The 18,271-nt window shown below is 47.0% G+C and overlaps 1 protein-coding gene and 1 long non-coding RNA gene across 3 annotated transcripts in view; one reads left to right on the top strand and one right to left on the bottom strand.

Annotated features, from left to right (window-relative positions):
• Window positions 1-18,058, top strand: part of FBXW8 (F-box and WD repeat domain containing 8) — a 106,390-nt gene extending 88,332 nt beyond the window's left edge. For both annotated transcript variants that reach the window (XM_006098248.3, XM_023762002.1), the window contains exons 8-11: window positions 805-932; window positions 14,768-14,941; window positions 16,976-17,086; window positions 17,631-18,058. In XM_006098248.3, coding sequence (XP_006098310.1) covers window positions 805-932; window positions 14,768-14,941; window positions 16,976-17,086; window positions 17,631-17,775 — 558 coding nt within the window. In that variant the 3' untranslated portion in view covers window positions 17,776-18,058. The remainder of the gene's footprint in view (window positions 1-804; window positions 933-14,767; window positions 14,942-16,975; window positions 17,087-17,630) is intronic.
• On the bottom strand, window positions 12,532-17,611 carry LOC106698747. The gene is made up of 6 exons (XR_002831552.1): window positions 17,547-17,611; window positions 16,944-17,110; window positions 16,422-16,483; window positions 15,884-16,026; window positions 14,374-14,455; window positions 12,532-13,528 (listed from the first exon to the last, which is right to left on the bottom strand). It is a non-coding gene; the product is annotated as an uncharacterized LOC106698747 (long non-coding RNA).
• Window positions 18,059-18,271: the final 213 nt, after the last annotated feature.

Genomic DNA, 18,271 nt, shown 5'->3' with positions numbered 1-18,271 from the left:
TCAAGGGTCCCAGGTTCGATTCTGGTCAAGGGCATGTACCTTGGTTGAGGACACATCCCCAGTTGTGTTTCTGACTCTCTCTATCCCTCTCCCTTCCTCTCTGTAAAAAAAAAAAATCAATAAAAAAAAACATATATATATATATATATATATATATATATATATATATATATATATATATATATATAGTCTAGAGATCAAGACCACCCTCTATTTGCCTCCGTACGTTATGGAACAGAGCTCCTTTAAATTAGCAAGTGGAGAGTGACTGAAGAGAGAAGCATTGGGACCAGGACTTGGGGTTTGTCGTTTAGTCTAAAGGACTCATCTAGTGGTTAACTGTGCAAGCTTCATCCTCCTGGATGCTTGAACCGTTCTTTCCTGTACCTTCCGTGGTATGAATACAGGGAGCGGAAGAAGAAAGAGAACCCGCGCTGGCTGGCTGCACGCTTCTGGATCTGCTCGCTTTCCCATTAATTCCAAACCAGGCGCAGTCAGTGACCTCCGTTTCCTCTTAGGAGACGCAAACATAATTTCTTCATTTGGCATTTTTCTCTGTGTCTTTTGAGTTTGTTTGCACCTTGGACTAAGGAATTCTCTGGATTTTGCTTTATTTCCTTCTATCATTCTAACAGCCCTCTCCCCACAATCTCACTCCCTGGAAAAGGTCAGGGTATTTAGTGGCAGAACATCTTTACTAGGTGCTGGGGCAAGGCCCTGCCTGGATGTGCTGAAATGAAGCGTGTTGCTGTAGGGCTGCTGTATGTACTAAAGACAGGGCACCCGCATGTTCTTTCTCCCCAGATCCTGGTCTACAGCCTGGAAGCAGAACGCTGCCTCTCGAAACTGGGCAACGCGCTTGGCGACTTCACCTGCGTCAACCTCAGGGACAGCCCTCCCCACCTCATGGTCAGCGGCAACATGGACCGGAGGTATGTCTGAGTAACAGGTTTTGTAGCCACAGCCGTTTGTGTCTCGGCCTGGCCGCCCAGCCTCACTGCTCACGCGTGTCCTCTGCGGCTCACACTCCGCAGTGCTCACTCCACGGCTCCGTCCACCGTGCTCAGCCCCATCCCAGAGATGCTGTCTCTGTGAACCTGGAGAACAGTCTCGCATTAGGTAATAGTTGGACGGCGCTGTCTCTGCCTCCTTTCTGCAGCGCCACGGGAAGGTGGTCTTTTAAGCCATTTGGTGGATGCAGTTGGTGGAAGGCCCAGTGAGACCACTTGGAATAAATTTGTTTGGCATTTAAAAGCTCACTTTCTAATATTAAAAACAATAACCTAAGGGATGAATCATGTTCAACGAAATAGGGTTGCCTGCCAAATGATGTCAAGAGTGTGTTTCCGAGCGCCGTGGTGTCCCTCTGGTGATGGGGAAGAGGCCGCATGTGAACAGATTCCAGTTCCTATTTAGGTGATTAGCAGCCTTCTCTTCAGCGCATTGGCTCGGGGAGTCGGGTTTTCCCGGTGCAGGTCCCGTGCCAGCCACGGACGCTCCAGGAACCATCAGCACGAAAGGATTAAAGTGTTTGAAAAGACTCCATGTCCACATTTCAGTGTTTTTTTCCCCATCCCCATGTCCTCTCCCCATGTCTTTTCTTTTCCTTTTTTAAATTTTTGGCTGGTGATAGGCCATGTCTGATCCAGCCCTGAAGAGAGGTGGCATGGCTAGAGGCCAGGGTCTGCACGCCCCTCCTCTGCTGGCCCCAGGCTGCAGGTGGTGGGCTGCTCGGCGGGGGGATCAGACGCGAGCGGGGGCTCTCTCGTGCCAAGCCCCACATCTCTGTCGCACCAGTGCAGCACTTGCAAAAATAATCATTTTGTCAAACAATATTTTCAACTCCTGACCTTCACCCCTCCACTACCCCTTTCCCTTAGAGCCAAAAGAAAATGTGAGAATGCTTTACTGAAAGGAAATACTTGATCGTTTTTCTCAAGGCCCCCAAACATGGCTGATATTTCCGAGGCTTGAAAATTGAACTCCTCAGTGTGTCCAGTTTTCCTCTTAAAAAGCCCCAGCCAGGCTTGATAAGTGGCCCCGTGCACCCCAGCAAATGAAACACGTCAGTTTGTAGTTTTACCATCACGTTTTAGTTTCCAGACTGAGCTACACAAAGGCTCCAAGCTTATCTGATAGGGTCTCCCCACAGGGACCTCGCAGCTCCTTGCTTTCCAGGAGAGCACATGCAAGGGCGCTGCGGCGTCCAGGCGGGAGGGCGGGGCTTGTCGGTGAGGTTTACAGCGTGGCCGTTTAGGTGGCCGCCACAGCTGGACTCCCGGAATCCTGCTTTCCGCCTGCCTTAGCCCAGTCAGCTCTAGAGGACGGGCCCGCCAGGCTGTCGGGACCACTGTCGGCTCCACCTCGGCTGCCAGGTAGTCCGAGTGGCACATACTCAGTGTGTACAGCGTGTCCCAAAAAGGTACACACAGTTTGAATGATTATAAAGTCAGTGTTTATTAGCATACTGTTCATTTTCAAAATTTAAAGGAATCCAGGAATGAATAATTTTTTTGTCAATGCCTGTTTTCAAATTGATGACTGTTCTGGTCCAGGCACTGCTGATAACACGAAGCAGTGGAATCACAAACTTCAAGAATCATTTCGTTAAGTAGTTGTGTGCCTTGAATTCATCAACTGCTACTGTAAACTTTATCTTTTATGTATCCCCATAAAAAAAAGGTCTAGTGCACTTTAGGATAAATTTTCTTTGTTCAAATCAGTTAAACTTAAAAAGCAGTGAAAATTAAGTGAGTTATCAGTTGAAGTGTATGTACACACACACTCCAGAGTTAAGCAAGGCTGACTTAACTCCGGATCAGGCTGCCTGCTCATGCGACCATTGCCGGGGAGGAGCTACTGCTCCGTGTGCAGAGTTCGTGGTCATCTTGCAATCCAGACTTGATCACGTTAAGCCCATTTTATTAGTAAACCAATGCTGTTTTTTAAACCCTCTGTCTCTGTGGATGAAAAGGACAGACTGGTGACTTGGAGTTGGGGAGGGGGCCATCCTAAGTGGCCTCAGTCAGGGCACTCCTACCTCTGTGTGCCAGCTGTTTGACCAGAGTATGTCCGAGTCGCACCATCGTACAGAGGATTATTCCTATGAGTCAGAGTAGCAGGGTAAGCGATATGAATTTGAGACACAGGGGTTAAACATTGTACATCTGGAAAAAGGAAGGAATAAGGAACCTAAACGTCTAAATGTAGTACAGGGAAATATCGTGAGGTTTTTCCCCTCAAAGCCTTAATAGCTATGAGTAGGAGCCATTAGAGAGGCACACCCATGCTTGTACAGCTTATGTTTTATTTCAAAAGTGGGAGTAAGGGGTCAGATACTATGACAAGAACTACATCCTAGACTGTTACTTAATGGCTAATGCAATTTTTAAAAACCTGGACCCTCCTTTTTCTTAACTTAAAAAACGGAATTCCAGTGCATTCTCTTAGTACTTTATAAATAACTTGAGAATGAAATGGGCTCTAAAGATGCATAAAACTGTCCCAGATTAAGACAAAAATAATTTTTCATTAAAATAAGGAAATCAGCTTGAGTTAGTTTGCAAACACAGGTGGAATTTGCAAGGAGTTTCTTTTTTTGGTGAGAGGTGGGGGGTGCGGATGTTAGACCTTTTAATATTGTCCCACAGATCACGGAAGCTCTGTTCACTTCTTTCCCAGCTCCACTTCTTCAGGTCACATGGTATCTATTGTGTAACCTCAGGTTCACTGGCTCTTCCTGTCATCTCCATTCTGCTGATGAGCCAATCGGTGACTTTTATTTCAGATTTTGTATTTTTGAGTTCCAAAATTTCCATTCAGTTCTTTTTCATAGTTTCTATTTCTCTGCTCCAAATATCAGTCTTTTTTACTATTTTACCTTTTTAAAAATACATGTTTTTATTGATTTTTTAGAGAAAGAGGAAGGGAGAGGGATAGAGAGAATCATCGATTGGCTGCCTCCTGCACGCCCCTTACTGGGGATCGAGCCTATAACCCGGGCATGTGCCCTGACTGGGAATCAAACCTGTGACCTCTTTGGTTCATGGTTGATGCTCAACCACTGAGCCACACTAGCGGGGCACCATTTTACTTTTACCTCATGGAATATAGTTACAGTAGTTGCTTTAACCCCTTGAGTGCCAACCAATATCCTAGGACCTATGCTAAAATTGCCAAGGCATTTTTGCTGATTTTACAGCAGTTTAGGAAAAAAATTATGAATCGCAAGTAAATGAAGTTACATATTCAAAAACTTAAGGAAACCTTTACTACATTTGTTTTCATCTTTGACATATATTGTTTGCTGATTGAATTATAAAAAAATTTGTAGAAAAAAATTTGAACAAAACATATAATGTTAAAATAGAGGGACACACTTCTCCAATATCTTCCACAAAATCGTCATCTTCACAGCAAGAATTGACATATTTAGCAATATCATCATCACTAATAAAAGCAGACTTAGAACTGGACGCCATTTTGAAGCTTTAGGGCTATAAAATCTGAGTAAACTTCATAAAATCGTAGTATCTGTAAAAAATTAGGCAGATAAATGCCAGTGGTCAATTTTAGAACTACAAACATTCGGCATCATAAGTAATCTGCACTTAGGTGCCATCTGTCAATAAAGAGTGAACTACTAGCATCTAATAGTGACACTGCAGGAGGAGCGCAATAGCGCTCCCGGCACTTTTGGCGAAAGACAAATCTGGGTTGTTTTAGGGTTGACATCTGTTAGTTGTTTTTCCCTTTGAGAATGGGTCACATTTTCCTGGTTGTTTTTTTCTGGGGGGGGTGGGTATGTCAAGTAATTTTGGGTTGCATCCTGGACATTTTGAATGTTAGGTCCTGCCCACTTTGGATCCTGTTATATAATCCTCTGGCGACTGTTGAGATTTTTTACTGATTTAAAGGCAGGCCGTCACCCTGGTGGGTGCAGACTGCAGGTGCTGTGTTGCCTTCGGTGGGTGGTGATTCCAGTGTCTGTTCAATTCCCAAAGCCTTTGCCATGCCCCTCTAGCTGTGGGCCCACATGCCACGCGGGATAGTCTGAGATGGCAGCAGGGCAGAATAGTGGAGTCCTCAGGGCCTCTGCTGTGCTGCTTTGGGGCTGTCCTGCACAGCTCAGAGTGGAGCCTGGGGTTGCTGGGGGTCATTCAGAGATGGGCTCCCTTCTCCAGGTCCCCGCTTCATCCCTGTACTTCCCAGCCTCCAGGGCTCCTTTCTCTGGGCCTATGATCAGTAGTTGGGTTTCTCAGTTTTACCTGCCTTCACTGCTGCCACCAAGCAGTTCTATGACATTATTTGGGCCGCAGGGGCCCCCTTTCTTGGTTCTTCAGAGTGAAGTTTCTTTTAGCTCCTGCAGCACCACACGGCTCTGCACTGGCGCTCATCCCCAGCGCGAGGCTGTGAGAGAAAAGGGAAAATGGGAAACCTTTTCCCCACCGTCTCTCCTTAACTCCCCAGAGTCCTCGGGAACTGGCTTTTTGTGTTTTGTGCAGGGGTTGTGGTTGCAGTCAGCAGAGGTCAGAGCAGTGTTGGGCTCACTGCATCTTGGCCAGCATCAGAACTCTCTCTCTTAAACGATTTAATTAAATGCTGTGTTCAGCAGTAGAGGCTTTGGTAAAGGAGGCCCCTTCCTCTCCTGTGGCCCTCAGTCTTCTCCTCTGTGATCTGCTCCTTCTTTCCCAGTCAACTCTGGGTCTAGAATGGAGAAGCTTATCAGTGCTCTGCCGGGAAGAATCAGATAAGAGTTGGGGGTAAGGGCATATGTTAGGTTGTTAGTGGGTTGCCAAGGCAGCATTCGCTGAACCAACAAATCCCACTGCTTTTTCTCCATAATCTTAAGATTATTTTTTAAAACACATTTTTATTGATTTCAGAGGGGAGGGGAGAGGGAGAGAGAGAGAGAAGCATCAATGATGAGAAACATCGATCAGCTGCCTCCTGCACACTCTTCACTGGGGATTGAGCCCGCAACCTAGGCATGTGCCCTTGACCGGAATCGAACCTGGGACCCTTCAGTCCACAGGCTGATGCTCTATCCACTGAGCCAAGCCAGCTGGGGCATCTCAAGATTATTTTTAGCAGCTTTATTGAGAGAAAATTTCATACCTACAATTCATCATTTTAAATTGTGCAATTCAGTGTAAAGTTCACAAGGTTGTGCAACCATCACCAAGTTAATTCTAGAACATTTTCATCACTTCACATAAACCTCGTACCCATTAGTAGTCACTCTTCATTTCCACCCTATCCCTCCAGCTCTAGGCAGCCACTATCTACTTTCTGTCTCTGTGGATCTGTTTTGAACAACTCACGTATAACATAAATGGAATCATATAACATGTGACCTTTTGTGACTGTCTTCTTCCACTTGACATGTTTATAAGATAAACTTGCAGCATGAGTCACTACCCCCTTCCTTTTTACAGCCAAATACTATTCCATTGTATGAATATACCACATTTATTCGTTTGTCAGTTAATGGGCATTTGTGTTTTGGTTTTTTTTTTTTTTTACTATTATGTATACTGCGATTACCATTCAAGTACAAATTTTGTGTAGATATATGTTTTCTGATCTCTTGGATATATACTTATGAATGGAATTGCTGGCTTATTTGGTAACTCTGTGTTTAACAACTTGAGGAATTGCCAGACTGTCTTTCTGAGTGGCTGTTCAAATTTCCCCACCTCCTCAGCAATATGTGCCATTGTCTCTGATGGCAGCTGTTCTAATGGGTGAAGTGGTATCTCATTGTGGTTTTTAAAATTTTTTATTAAATTTATTGGGGTGACCTTGGTTAATAAGATTATATAAGTTTCAAGTGTACAGTTCTATAATACATCATCTGTTTTTTGCATTATGCATTCACCACCCAAAGTCAAGTCTCTCTCAGTCATGAAAAGCGAAATAAGTCAGACGGAGAAAGTCAAGAACCATTGGTTTTAGTTTTCATCCTCCTGGTTGCTAATGACGTTGAGCACCCTTTGATGGGCTTTTGGCCTCTCTGGATAAATTTGTACTCAGATCGTTGGCCCATTTTTTAGATTGGGTTCTCTTTTTACTTACTGAGTTGTAAGAGCCCTTCATGTATTCCAGATACCCTCCCTTCTCATGTCCTCCCATCCTGTGGGTTGTCTTTTTATTCTCTTGATGGTGTCCTTCGAAGCACACAGGTTTTCATTTTTTTAAAATATATTTTATTGATTTTTTACAGAGAGGAAGGGAGAGATATAGAGAGTTAGAAACATCGATGAGAGAGAAACATCGATCAGCTGCCTCCTGCACATCTCCTACTGGGGATGTGCCCGCAACCAAGGTACATGCCCTTGACCGGAATCGAACCTGGGACCTTTCAGTCCGCAGGCCGACGCTCTATCCACTGAGCCAAACCGGTTTCGGCCACAGGTTTTCATTTTGATGAAGTTCAGGTCATCTCTTTTTTCGTTGTTACTTGTGCTGTTGGTATTATATTGAAGAAGTCATTTACTAGCCCAGAATCACAAAGATTTACTCCTGTTTTTTCTTCAAAGAATTTTTGTACTTTTGGCTCTTAGAGTGAGGTCACAAAGCATTTGGAGTTAATTTTTGTATATGGTGTGAGGTGGGAGTCCAACCTCATTCTTCTGCATGTGGATAACTAATTGTCCAGCATCATGTGTTGAGAGGACTATTCCTTCCCCATTGAATTGACTTGGCACCATTGTTGAAAATCAGTTGACCATAAAATAGAGGGGTTATTCGAGGTATACTCATCTGATTAAAATTTTAAAAGAAATTAAAGTAAATGGAATGTTTCCGCGTTTCCAATTTGGGGTCATGTGCCCTATTATTTTGGTGTTTCCTACATCATTGTGTCTAGAGGTAAAACTGTGGGCTGGCTTGTTAGGGGCCGCAGAATGTACGGCCACGCAGAGCTCTCTCCTGTGGACCTGGCTGAGGAAACAGGCCCAGGAAGGTGGAGTGATTAGTCCAAGGGGCCTATTGCTCTTTGTGGGCAAGATACGGAGAACTGGAGACTTCAGAGACGCAGCTTTAAAGTAGAGAGCTCTCAGCATAGCCTCGTTGGATCAAACTGGGCCGTTTTTCTAGTTGCTGTTTCAAGTGAATCATTTACTAAAGGCCATCACCAGTATTATCTAGATAAAGCTATTGATTTTGGCATATAAAGGTTATATTTAAAATCCTCTTTAATAGCCCAGGTTAAATGAAACAAAACAGAATCATGTATTGATTTTTTTTTTAAATACTAGTTTTCTTTATTAATTTGATCATTTTTTTTCAAGCCTATATTTTAATGCCTCTTGCTTGTTCCCTTTATTTTCTGGATAGAAATATAGCTGAAGGGCAGGTCCTTCTTAATGAAACTGCCGAGCTGAGCCGGAATAGGCTTCACCTTTGCCATCTAGTGCATCTTGCTTTATTATTACATGGGATTATTTAATCCAAAGCAATGGGAAGCGAGCCCTGAGTTGTGACCCCCAATTAAAGAGTCTCAGCGCTCACTGCTTGCCCTGACAAATACAAAGTTGCGGTGTGCTCTGGCCCTGCTGCCTGCTGTTAGAGAGAGCGAGAGTGGGGCGTGCATGTTGTATCTGCTCCATCTGCAAGTGTTGTAATAAGTTATTCAAAGCTCTTAGCACAGGACCAACCAGAGCGTGCCTCCCTCTCCGTTCCAGCACGTTTTCCTGCCCATCAGATGGATGCTCCTCTGTTGGAGGCTTTGGAAGGTTCTGGTGTCTTTTGTTTTAATTGGCGGGCTAGAGCCGACTCCTATGGTGCGATTTTCATTAGAGAGGGACTGGAGAGAGGGAGTGCTGGAACAGCCCTCCAAATCCAACCATGAATATTAAACATAATACAATTACAGCTTTCGGACCAATTATTTTTCTTTTCAGCAGGCAAAGTTGATGAAATACGTGCTAGATAGGGACTCAGTACCTACCATTGGCTTCTTTTTGTCCCTGGAATCGGCCGTCTTGGCATATACTTGTGCCCGTTTGCTGTGCTACCTGTTCCCAGCGCCGAGTATTTGATTTGAGTGCTGAGGACCCGGGCTTTGCCAAGGTGCGCTGCGTTCGGGTTGGTGCCGCGCACCGTCAGCTGTTCGAGGCAGACACCGGGCCTGCATGTGAATCTGAGCGGCTTGTGTGGACCTCGCACGCTGCGGTGCGTGCTGTTTCTATCTGGCGACAAGAGGCCAGAGTGATGCTCTCCAAGGAGATGTCATGTAAATGCTTTTCCTTTTCCCTGTGGGGAGAAGTGAAGTCTGTTTTGGCCCGCTTTTATCTCCTTGGTGATACAAAATACGCAAGTGCTGTATCTTTTGGTATATTTGTTTGTTTTGTTTGGAGCCATCCGTGCTGGTATCTAAATACAATAGGAAAACAGATGGCAAACTTTGAACTTCTGGACCAAATTCGTGTTTGCCTTTGTCTCCTTAACAGCCAAACTGTAAATTACAGAGCATAAATATTCAACAGAGGGGCTCTTTATGAAAATCACCACGGCAAAGTAGGCCCTTATTAACCAGATATGTGCTGAAAAGTGTTTGGGCTAAATGTTTGCTTTCCTGTCCCTTTCAGGTCCCCGTTAGCAAGCCGTTTGGCTGTGACTGCTACAGGCAAAGCTCCTAGGGTGCTGACACCTGCCCTTTCTCACCACCAGGGCCTTGATGGCGCCTCTAAGGGCTGGAGGGGAGACCTTCGTTTTCCAGCACATTCCACGTTCTCCTGCATCCCTGCAGGCCCAGCTCCCTACTAGAAAGTGGGGGATTGAATGGCTGCTGGAGTAACAGGGGTCACCATAATATGTGTCACCTACTTAGTTGCATGTCCTACCCAGGAAGAATTCATGCATCTCCTCTGTGCTCTGAGGCGACATCTATATTTGAAGCAGAGTAGGTATGCACATGGGAGGGTGAGGGATGTGTACAGTTAAGAGTAACGAATGCCTGTGCACGCCCCACCCAGCTTAAACAGCGTGGCTGTACCTCCCGGTGCCCGTTCCAGTCACAAATGAGTTCTTGTTTCTTAAAACAACATGGCAGTGTCTAGAAGAAAAAAGTAAAAGCCGCCTTTCCCCCCTTATTCTTAGTTGCCACTCTTCCCCCAGGTAACTGCTACCAATTTGAATATCTCCTTCCAGGATTTTCTTTAAATTTTTCAATTTTACTTAAACAGGTATCCTGTACATTCACACTTGATTAAAGAGCACAGAGGCACCTGGCCAGCATGGCTCAGTGGTTGAGCGTCAACCTATGAACCAGGAGGTCATGTTTTGATTCCTGGTCAGGGCACATGCCCAGGTTGTGGGCTCGATCCCCAGTGTGGGGTGTGCAGGAGGCAGCTGATCAGTGATTTTCTCTCGTCATTGGTGTTTCTATCTCTCCCTCTCCCTTACTCTCTGAAATTAATAGAAATATACATTTTTTTAAAAAGCACAGAGGCATTAATATGAAGCATTCGGTCTTCTGGGAACAGTGAGCCTTTTCTAAGGAGCGACTGCACGTGCACAGCATACACCCTCCACCTGTCACACGCAGGCCGTGGTTGGACGTAGAGCCGTGTTTTGGTGACAGCTGCCTGTCAGTGTTCCTAGGTCTGTCTCACTCTCCAGTGGCTGCACAGACTCCACTGTCCGGATGCACCGTGATTGCTTTAGCTCACACTCCATCAAGGGAGCGAGTTGTGCCATCCAAATGCATGAGGACTTAAATGTTGTTTCTAGTTTTTCCCATCGCTCTAATGGTCATTCCTTAGTAGGGAATGCCTTTTTTCCTTAGGTTGCTTTTAAGACCTCTTTTAGACTTTTGCATATTCCCACTTTATGATATGATACTCTTAGGTGATATTTCTGTTTATTTTGATTACGGCTCATGAAGTATGAGTATGCATCACTGTCATTGATTCGGGAAACATATTGGCCATTAACTACTTGAATATTGCTTCTTTGCCACACACACACTCTATTTTTTCCTTCTGGAACTTCTTTCCAACACATGCTGAACCGTTCCTTCTATTCTTCCTGTCTCTTAACCCCTCATTCACATTGTTCACCTGTTTAATTTCTGTTCTGCATTCTAGGTAATTTTTCAGATGTATCCTCTAATTTATAAACTCTTCCAGCCTGTTAATTCCAGGGACTATATTTTCATTTGTAGAAGGTTACTTTGGCATTTTTATAAAGCAGGAATCTCAATACTCCCACCCCCTCCCCCTCTGGGTGGGCCTGTGTCCAGGTAAGATCCAGACCCATTGGCTCCTGAGATTGGCACCTGCCAGCAGCCTCACCCACCACACATGCTCACAGGAGCCTGGCACTGCAGCTCCAGCTCTCCAGGCTGGTTCTCAGCTCGAGCCCTGGGGAAGTCGCCGGTTTTGTGAGCTCGGTAGAGCATTTAAAAGGATATCCAGCAGCATTAAGGGATTTTCAATGAGTGGGTCAACAAGTTGCCTGAAACAGAAGCCCCATCTTTTGCTACTAAAAAGAGTGCTGTGGCCAGTGGCCTTGTATGCCTGTATGTGTGTGCATTTGTACACATGCGATATATCCTGAATTCTTAGAAGCAGAACTGCTAGGTCAGTAGTGTATTTTTTATTTTGTTGGATATTACCAAGTCACTCCCCAAAGAGGGATTTATGCCCACATCAGCCACACCTAAGTACCTGCCTCCAGGTCTCACAGCACAGAGGGGCTCAGAGCGTTCTGCCAAACTTTATCTTTGCTGGGTGATGGGGGACAAGTGGTGTATTGCATTAGTTTTACTTCCTAATTTCTCTCATCGCCAGTGAACTAGAACATGTCACACATGTTTAAAAACCATTAGTATTTCCTTTTCTGTGAATGGTTTTCTTTTCTCTCCTGTTACTTTTGGGTTGTCAATCTTTACTATCAATTTGAAGGCATTTGCCAGCCCTCTCTGTTACCAACCGTTTCCCCACTTGATCATTTTGCCTTATGATTTTTCCCCCATGTGAGAAAAACTTAAATACTTTATATACAGTTATCAATATTTTTCTTTTTGACTTCCAGGTTTTTTATATTTAGAAAGGCCTTTCCTATTCTGACTATTTAGAGTTTAATTATGTTGACTCTTGAGCCTTCTATAATTTATTTCGGTATAATGTATATGGTAGAACTCTAAAATAAAGTTATAGGGTATTTTGCCTTTAATTGCTATTATAAGTGGGGTCTTACATTTTTAAAGCTAGTGGTTGTTGGTACATAAGATACAGCTGTTGATTTTGACATTAATTTGCATTTGATTCTCACCTTATTTTCTTTTATTTAATTATATCCATTTTTTTAAAAAATTTATTTTATTGATTTTTTACAGAGAGAAAGGGAGAGAGATAGTTAGAAACATCGATGAGAGAGAAACATCGATCAGCTGCCTCCTGCACATCTCCTACTGGGGATGTGCCCGCAACCCAGGTACATGCCCTTGACCGGAATCGAACCCGGGACCCTTCAGTCCGCAGGCTGACGCTCTATCCACTGAGCCAAACCGGCTTCGGCTATATCCATTTTTTTAAAACAATGTGACATATCAGTGGTAAAAGTATAGGTCACTATTTTTTAAAGACTTTTTATTAGGAATAAATATTATATTTCATCAGATTTCGTTTCAGCATCCATGGGAGTGACCATGTGTTTTTTCTTGTTTGTTACAATAGTAGGTGAATTGTGCTCACAGGAGCTGGGTGGATTCCGCTTGTTGGCAGTGTATTGCTGTGGATTCTGTTAGTTAATATTTCATTCAGGTCTTAGCCTTGGTGCCGATCGATTGCTGCCTTCCCACGTGCTCTCCTCGTCAGTTTCTTGGAAGAGCGTGCTGGCTCTATGGAGGTTTGGAAGCTTCCTCTGCTCCTGCGGGCAGTGCCGCAGCCCAGGGGGCTCCTCCCAGGCAGGCCAGGTGCTCTGGTTCTTTGTGCGGGGACAGCTGCCCCAGTGTACTCTTTGTTACTTCTGCTGGGATTGTCTGCCCCCAGGGGTCTTTCTTGGAAAGTCATGTATTCATCTGTATCTTCAAATTTGGAGATTTAAACAATAAAATAGAAAACCTGAACAGATTATAATGACCAAAGAAACCAAATTAAAAAATTAGGTCCATGTAGGTTTTCTGCGTTTTTTTCCAGGCAGGTTTTACTGAACATTTAGTGAATTGTACCCTTCGTCATTCTCAAGTACTCTCATCTCATCTTTGTGCTCTGAAATCCCTTTTCTGGTGTTAAAATTGCTACCTCTTCCTTGCACCTGCAAACATGGCATGTGTGTGTAGCATATATTGAATTTTGCTTTGTGACCCGTTTGAACTCTTCTAGGTGGGTTTGCTCTGGGTGTATTTACTGACTGGCAGACACGTTCGGTCTTAAGCCGGCTGTCCTCTTATGCTATGCTCAGTGTTTGTTCTGTGCGTCACTGCGTGGTCTGTGTGTTGTCTCCTCACAGTCCTCCGGGATTTTGCTGCAGCACTTTCTTTCAGAATAGCTACAGGTTGCTCACTCTGAGTCATTTTCTGTTAAAAGAAAAAACAAGAGCCTTTTAATTTTGCCTTCAAATTTGGTAGGTAAACTAGGTATAGAATTTTCGGTTCAAAATAATAGATTTGTGTGTGCATTCTCATAACCGAAAGTGTAGGACATGTCTCAGGACTTCCCCTTCTCATCACAGTTTTGGTGTCAAACACATGCTTTGGTCATGTTGACCATACTAGCATTCTGTTTGCCCAGCATCCCCACTAGGTGAGTTACAGCATGGGGTTTCTTGTACACACATTTTGTCTCATTCAGTGGTAGCTCTTGTAGCTGATTTCAGAAGCTAAGTATGTTGGGGTTTCTAGTGGATAAGAGATTTCTGTCTCTATATAATTTATCCTGATGTGGAAGGTCACATACTTGTATAAAAAGTAGTTTCTTTAAGAATTCAGATGATTGGCCGGTGTGGCTCAGTTGGCTGAGCGTTGTCCTGTACACTGAAAGGTGGTGGGTTCAATTCCTGGTTGAAGCGAGTACGGGAGGCAACTGATCCATGTTTCTCTCTCTCTCTCTAAAATCAATAAAAAGCATATCCTCAGGTGAGGAGCAGGGAGAAATGCAGATGATGACAAGGCAAGTGATTCTTCCCAGACTTTAGATAAGAGTATGTGGGCACTGGGCAGTCACTTCTCACGATTCTGTTACACTTGCTCAACTGTAGGTGTTCCCTTCCCACATTTCAGCAAGATGGTGATGGACAGAGTTGAGTAAAATGTTATTTTTCCTCAACCAGGTAAGGGTTTGGGTGGCAGACAAGCGTAACTGATTTGCCCTTAACAGAATATTATACCACAAGCAAAGTTTCCGTGCTGAGAGTTAAACTTACCCTTAGGGCAGCCGATGCCCATGTGGAGGCGCAGTCAGAGTTCACCTTCCTCTGTGGACGGGCACCCAGGGCAGGCGTCTCCCTGTTGAGCAGATAGAGTGAGTGACAGGCACCTACTGGATGGGTCCCGAGTCTCTCTTGTTCTGGGGGCTCTTAAATCCTCCCAGCTAAGCAGTTGTGGGCTCTTCACTCGTTCATGCCTTGCGTCTGGGCCTCCTCTGTGTGACGGTGTACCAAGGCGATAACGTTTCCTAGCGTGTTTAGATCTCTGCAACCACAGGGGTTTCATGGTCTCTGTCTTCATGGGACTGTTGTGCCTAGACCCCAGCACAACCCAGGAGGGTTTGTCATTTCAGGCTTTCACTCTAACCTCTGCTCACCTTGGGCCTTCCAGGGTGAGGATCCATGACCTCCGCACCAACAAGATCGCCCTGTCGCTCTCTGCACACCAGCTTGGCGTCTCCGCCGTGCAGATGGACGACTGGAAAGTTGTCAGTGGAGGCGAGGAGGGCCTGGTCTCCGTGTGGGACTATCGGATGAACCAGAAGCTGTGGGAGGTGCATTCCAGGTAAGGCTGCTTCTCGGCACCTCTAGTGCTAACAGTGATGACGACACTAGTTCAACCTCTGAGCCAGGCGTTGTGCTCAGTGCCATCTGGGGCTTACAGCCCTCACCGTAACCCTGAGAGCCAGCGGCTGTGACCTCCATTTTCAGATGAGGAAACTCAGGCTGAGGAATGGAGCCGGGCACGGTCAGTAGAGAGGCATTTCCTCTCTCCCATTGTGAAAACTGCCTCATTCATTCCCACCTCCCTCCACTCAGAGTCTCAGCAGCAGGATGTGATGTCCTGCCCATTCCTTGGACTTCCTTCCATGGTGTAGAAGGGCACTTAGGACTGGATGGATTCAGGCTTGAACTAGGAGGAATGTGCAGTCTCAACCTTTAACTCGAATATTCACGTTAAATAGGCACAGGCCAAAGGCTTCACAGGTGTAGGTATGTTTACATGAGTGGAGCCTAACTGGTTTAACACTTTACAGCAAGCATGTCAAACTCACGCCGGTGGGCCACATGCCTCGTTTATTTGGCCTGTGTTAGCCTTTGAGTTTGACATGCTTGCTCACCCCCATCCACTCTGCTTCTGAGGCAGGTGGGAGGAAAGGCCACAGCCTGCAATTGTGAGCTGAGCTTTGTTCCTCCTCTAGTGCAAATCATGATAAACTAGGCCCACGAGGAGGCAGCACCGTCTTCGTTCTAAGTACAAGAAGGGCCAGGTTAAAAGAAGAATGTGGTTTCTTCCTTGGAAGGCAGTGCTAGCGAGTGCCTCAGCAGCTTTTACAGACTAGAGCCCTGGGTGACGTGCAGGGCCCACAGTGTACCAGGCAAGCCCTCCCATGGGCCCTTTTCTGATTTCTGTGCTGATGCACTGAGTTGCCACCAGGTGGTGCCAAAAGGCAACTAACACTCCCACCCACTGGAATCCCTTTTAAGAGTCTAGAACTGACTCCACCTGGCTTGGCTCCAGCGGTGCCTCCCCTGCGTGCGGCTCACTAGGCGTGCACTCCAGGTCTCAGTCTCTCCCCGAGAAGCTGATGCCCTCGGGTGAGCCGTGCTGGTGAAGCGGGTCTTCCCAGCACTGTGGTGCTGACTCATCTGTAAATGCACATCCAGTTCGACCACCAGTTAGTGGCTTGTCCCTCACCAGGTCACTGTTAGCTGATGCCTCACTGTAGTCGCCTGCCACTGCTGCTGTGATGCTCTTCTGAGCTCTGTCCAGCTGGTGCTCGGACAGGTGCCTGTCTCCTTGAGTCCTGCTCACACCTGTCCTTTCTCTCCTTTCCTCTTGCCTCCCTGGGCTCAGACTCCCTTTATGTACGAGAGAATCCCCCTCTCCTGTGCCTTCTGAGCGGGCCTGTCAGCCGTGGTCTCTCCCCCTGAGTGCTGGACCCTGGGCCCATCTGTGTGCCCTGTACCATTTCCTGCTCGAGGAGCCTGTAACCCTGCTTCTGCCGCCCCCCGCCCCCCCATACCCCCCAGGTATGTCTTACCTTGACCTGGCGGGCATCTCTGATGGCAGGTCTCCGCTTGCAGTGGGTGTCCTGGCTCAGTGCTGTGACCATAGTAGCAATGAAAAGGTTTTAGAATGAACAAAACTTTGTACATAGATTTCAAGCCATTTCATTCCAAGATTTTCTGAATGTGCGTTTACAACCCAGACTACCTGTGTCACGTGGAGCCCCCTGACTAGGACTATGGGCCTTATGGTTCTGTGCCTGCAGATGGACCTGGCTCGGAGCTGGAGTGACTTGTCCCACACCAGCCAGCGTGGGTGTTCTCGCCCGCGTGCTGCTGAGTTTGTCCTTTACGTCCAAAACACACCCTGTTGTTGGGGGCGTTCAGACTTGTTTACAGAGTGGATCTGGCTCTAACTGTGGGAACGAAGGCGAGACATCGCCGGGGGGGTGTCCTCCGTCAAAGAAACGCCTGGTTAGGGGGTCCTAGGGCCCTGTAGTTCTCAGCTTCTAGACTGGCAGCACATGCAGGACATGCTCAGTTTGCAGCGAACTTACCTTCAGCAGAGTGCTCTCCCCTTGTGTTCCAGGCACCCCGTCCGCCACCTCGCCTTCACCAGCCACAGCCTCATCACGGCCAACGTGCCCTACGACCGGGTGGTGCGCAGTGCCGACCTGGACAACTTCGCCACGCACAGGAGGTCAGTGGGCTCGGCTGCTGTGGTCTGGATGTGCAGAAAAGACAGTTATGTTTGATCTTAGAATAGGACCCCCCATGTCACACTACTCCCTACGGGATGTACCCTCAGGCACAGGCAGCTAGAGATGCAATAGGGTGAGTGATATTAGCAAGTAATGTGCTATCTGCCGTGTTAAGTGTTTCCCCCACAATACCTCACTGCTTCTGCAGGATGGCTGCATGGGGGGGGGGGGGGGCACAGAGAGGCCAAGACAAAGGGCTTAGGGACCTGCAGTGGTTAGAGTCCTAGTCACGGCTTCTGAGTTAAGTCCCCCTGCGGGTCGGCTGGGTGACTCAGCTGCCACACAAGGGAGACCCCTCCCTCCTCACTCCATGCACAAGGCACAAGGCTCGGGTGCTTCTTACTGGCCTGAGCAGCCTGTGAGGCCGGGGGCCTCTCCTCATGGCACTGACCCATTCACCTCTGGTCCTGGGATCCTGCGTGTCCGCTCACTGTGGGCCCCAAGGGCAGAGCTGTAGGACGGCCCTCTCTGTGCTCCCTCTAGGCACCGGGGGCTGGTCCACGCCTACGAGTTCGCCGTGGACCGGCTGGCCTTGCAGAGTGCTCTTCCCGCCTGCCGCTCATCCTGCGACACCGCGGCGGGTAACAGCTATGACCTCGCGCTCGCCTTCCCCTACGACAGTACTTAGGGGACAGTGAGAAATGGAAAGAACGACAGGACCTCTGCTCCGGGTTTCAAAGGTTTGGGGGAAGAAAGCAACCCCGGGGTACTTGTGTGATGCACCTTCCTGAACTGCCTGCGCTTTCCCCTCTGTCCGGTTTCCTCCCGCGACCGCACAGCTGGGGCTTGTCAGGCTTTTTTCCCCTCACTGGTCCCTCTCTCCTGGCTTTGAGAACCACACACATGACTCACATGTATACCGCCTTCCCCACATCCTCCTCCTCCTCCAGCCAGCCCGCCCGCCTCGGGGGGACACCCCCAGTGGGTTCCCGTCTCTCCTGGACGCTGCAGCTCCACTAAGGCCCGGGCTTATCACTGTGAACAAGGCTCTTCTGGGCCCTGCTCCCACCTGCCCAGCCTCCAGCCCTGCCCCCTGTGGCTGTGCCTGGATGAGATCGGTGTTCACGCACGTGGGCTTCTCCGACACCATGTCACCAGTGCAAACCTGGGTTAGCAGTATTTTT

The sequence above is a fragment of the Myotis lucifugus genome, unplaced genomic scaffold (genome assembly GCF_000147115.1).
Source record: "Myotis lucifugus unplaced genomic scaffold, Myoluc2.0 scaffold_226, whole genome shotgun sequence".
NCBI classification, from domain to species: domain Eukaryota; kingdom Metazoa; phylum Chordata; class Mammalia; order Chiroptera; family Vespertilionidae; genus Myotis; species Myotis lucifugus.
The sequence above is the reverse complement of the archived record's forward strand: the minus strand, read 5'-3'. Positions and strand labels throughout refer to the sequence as shown.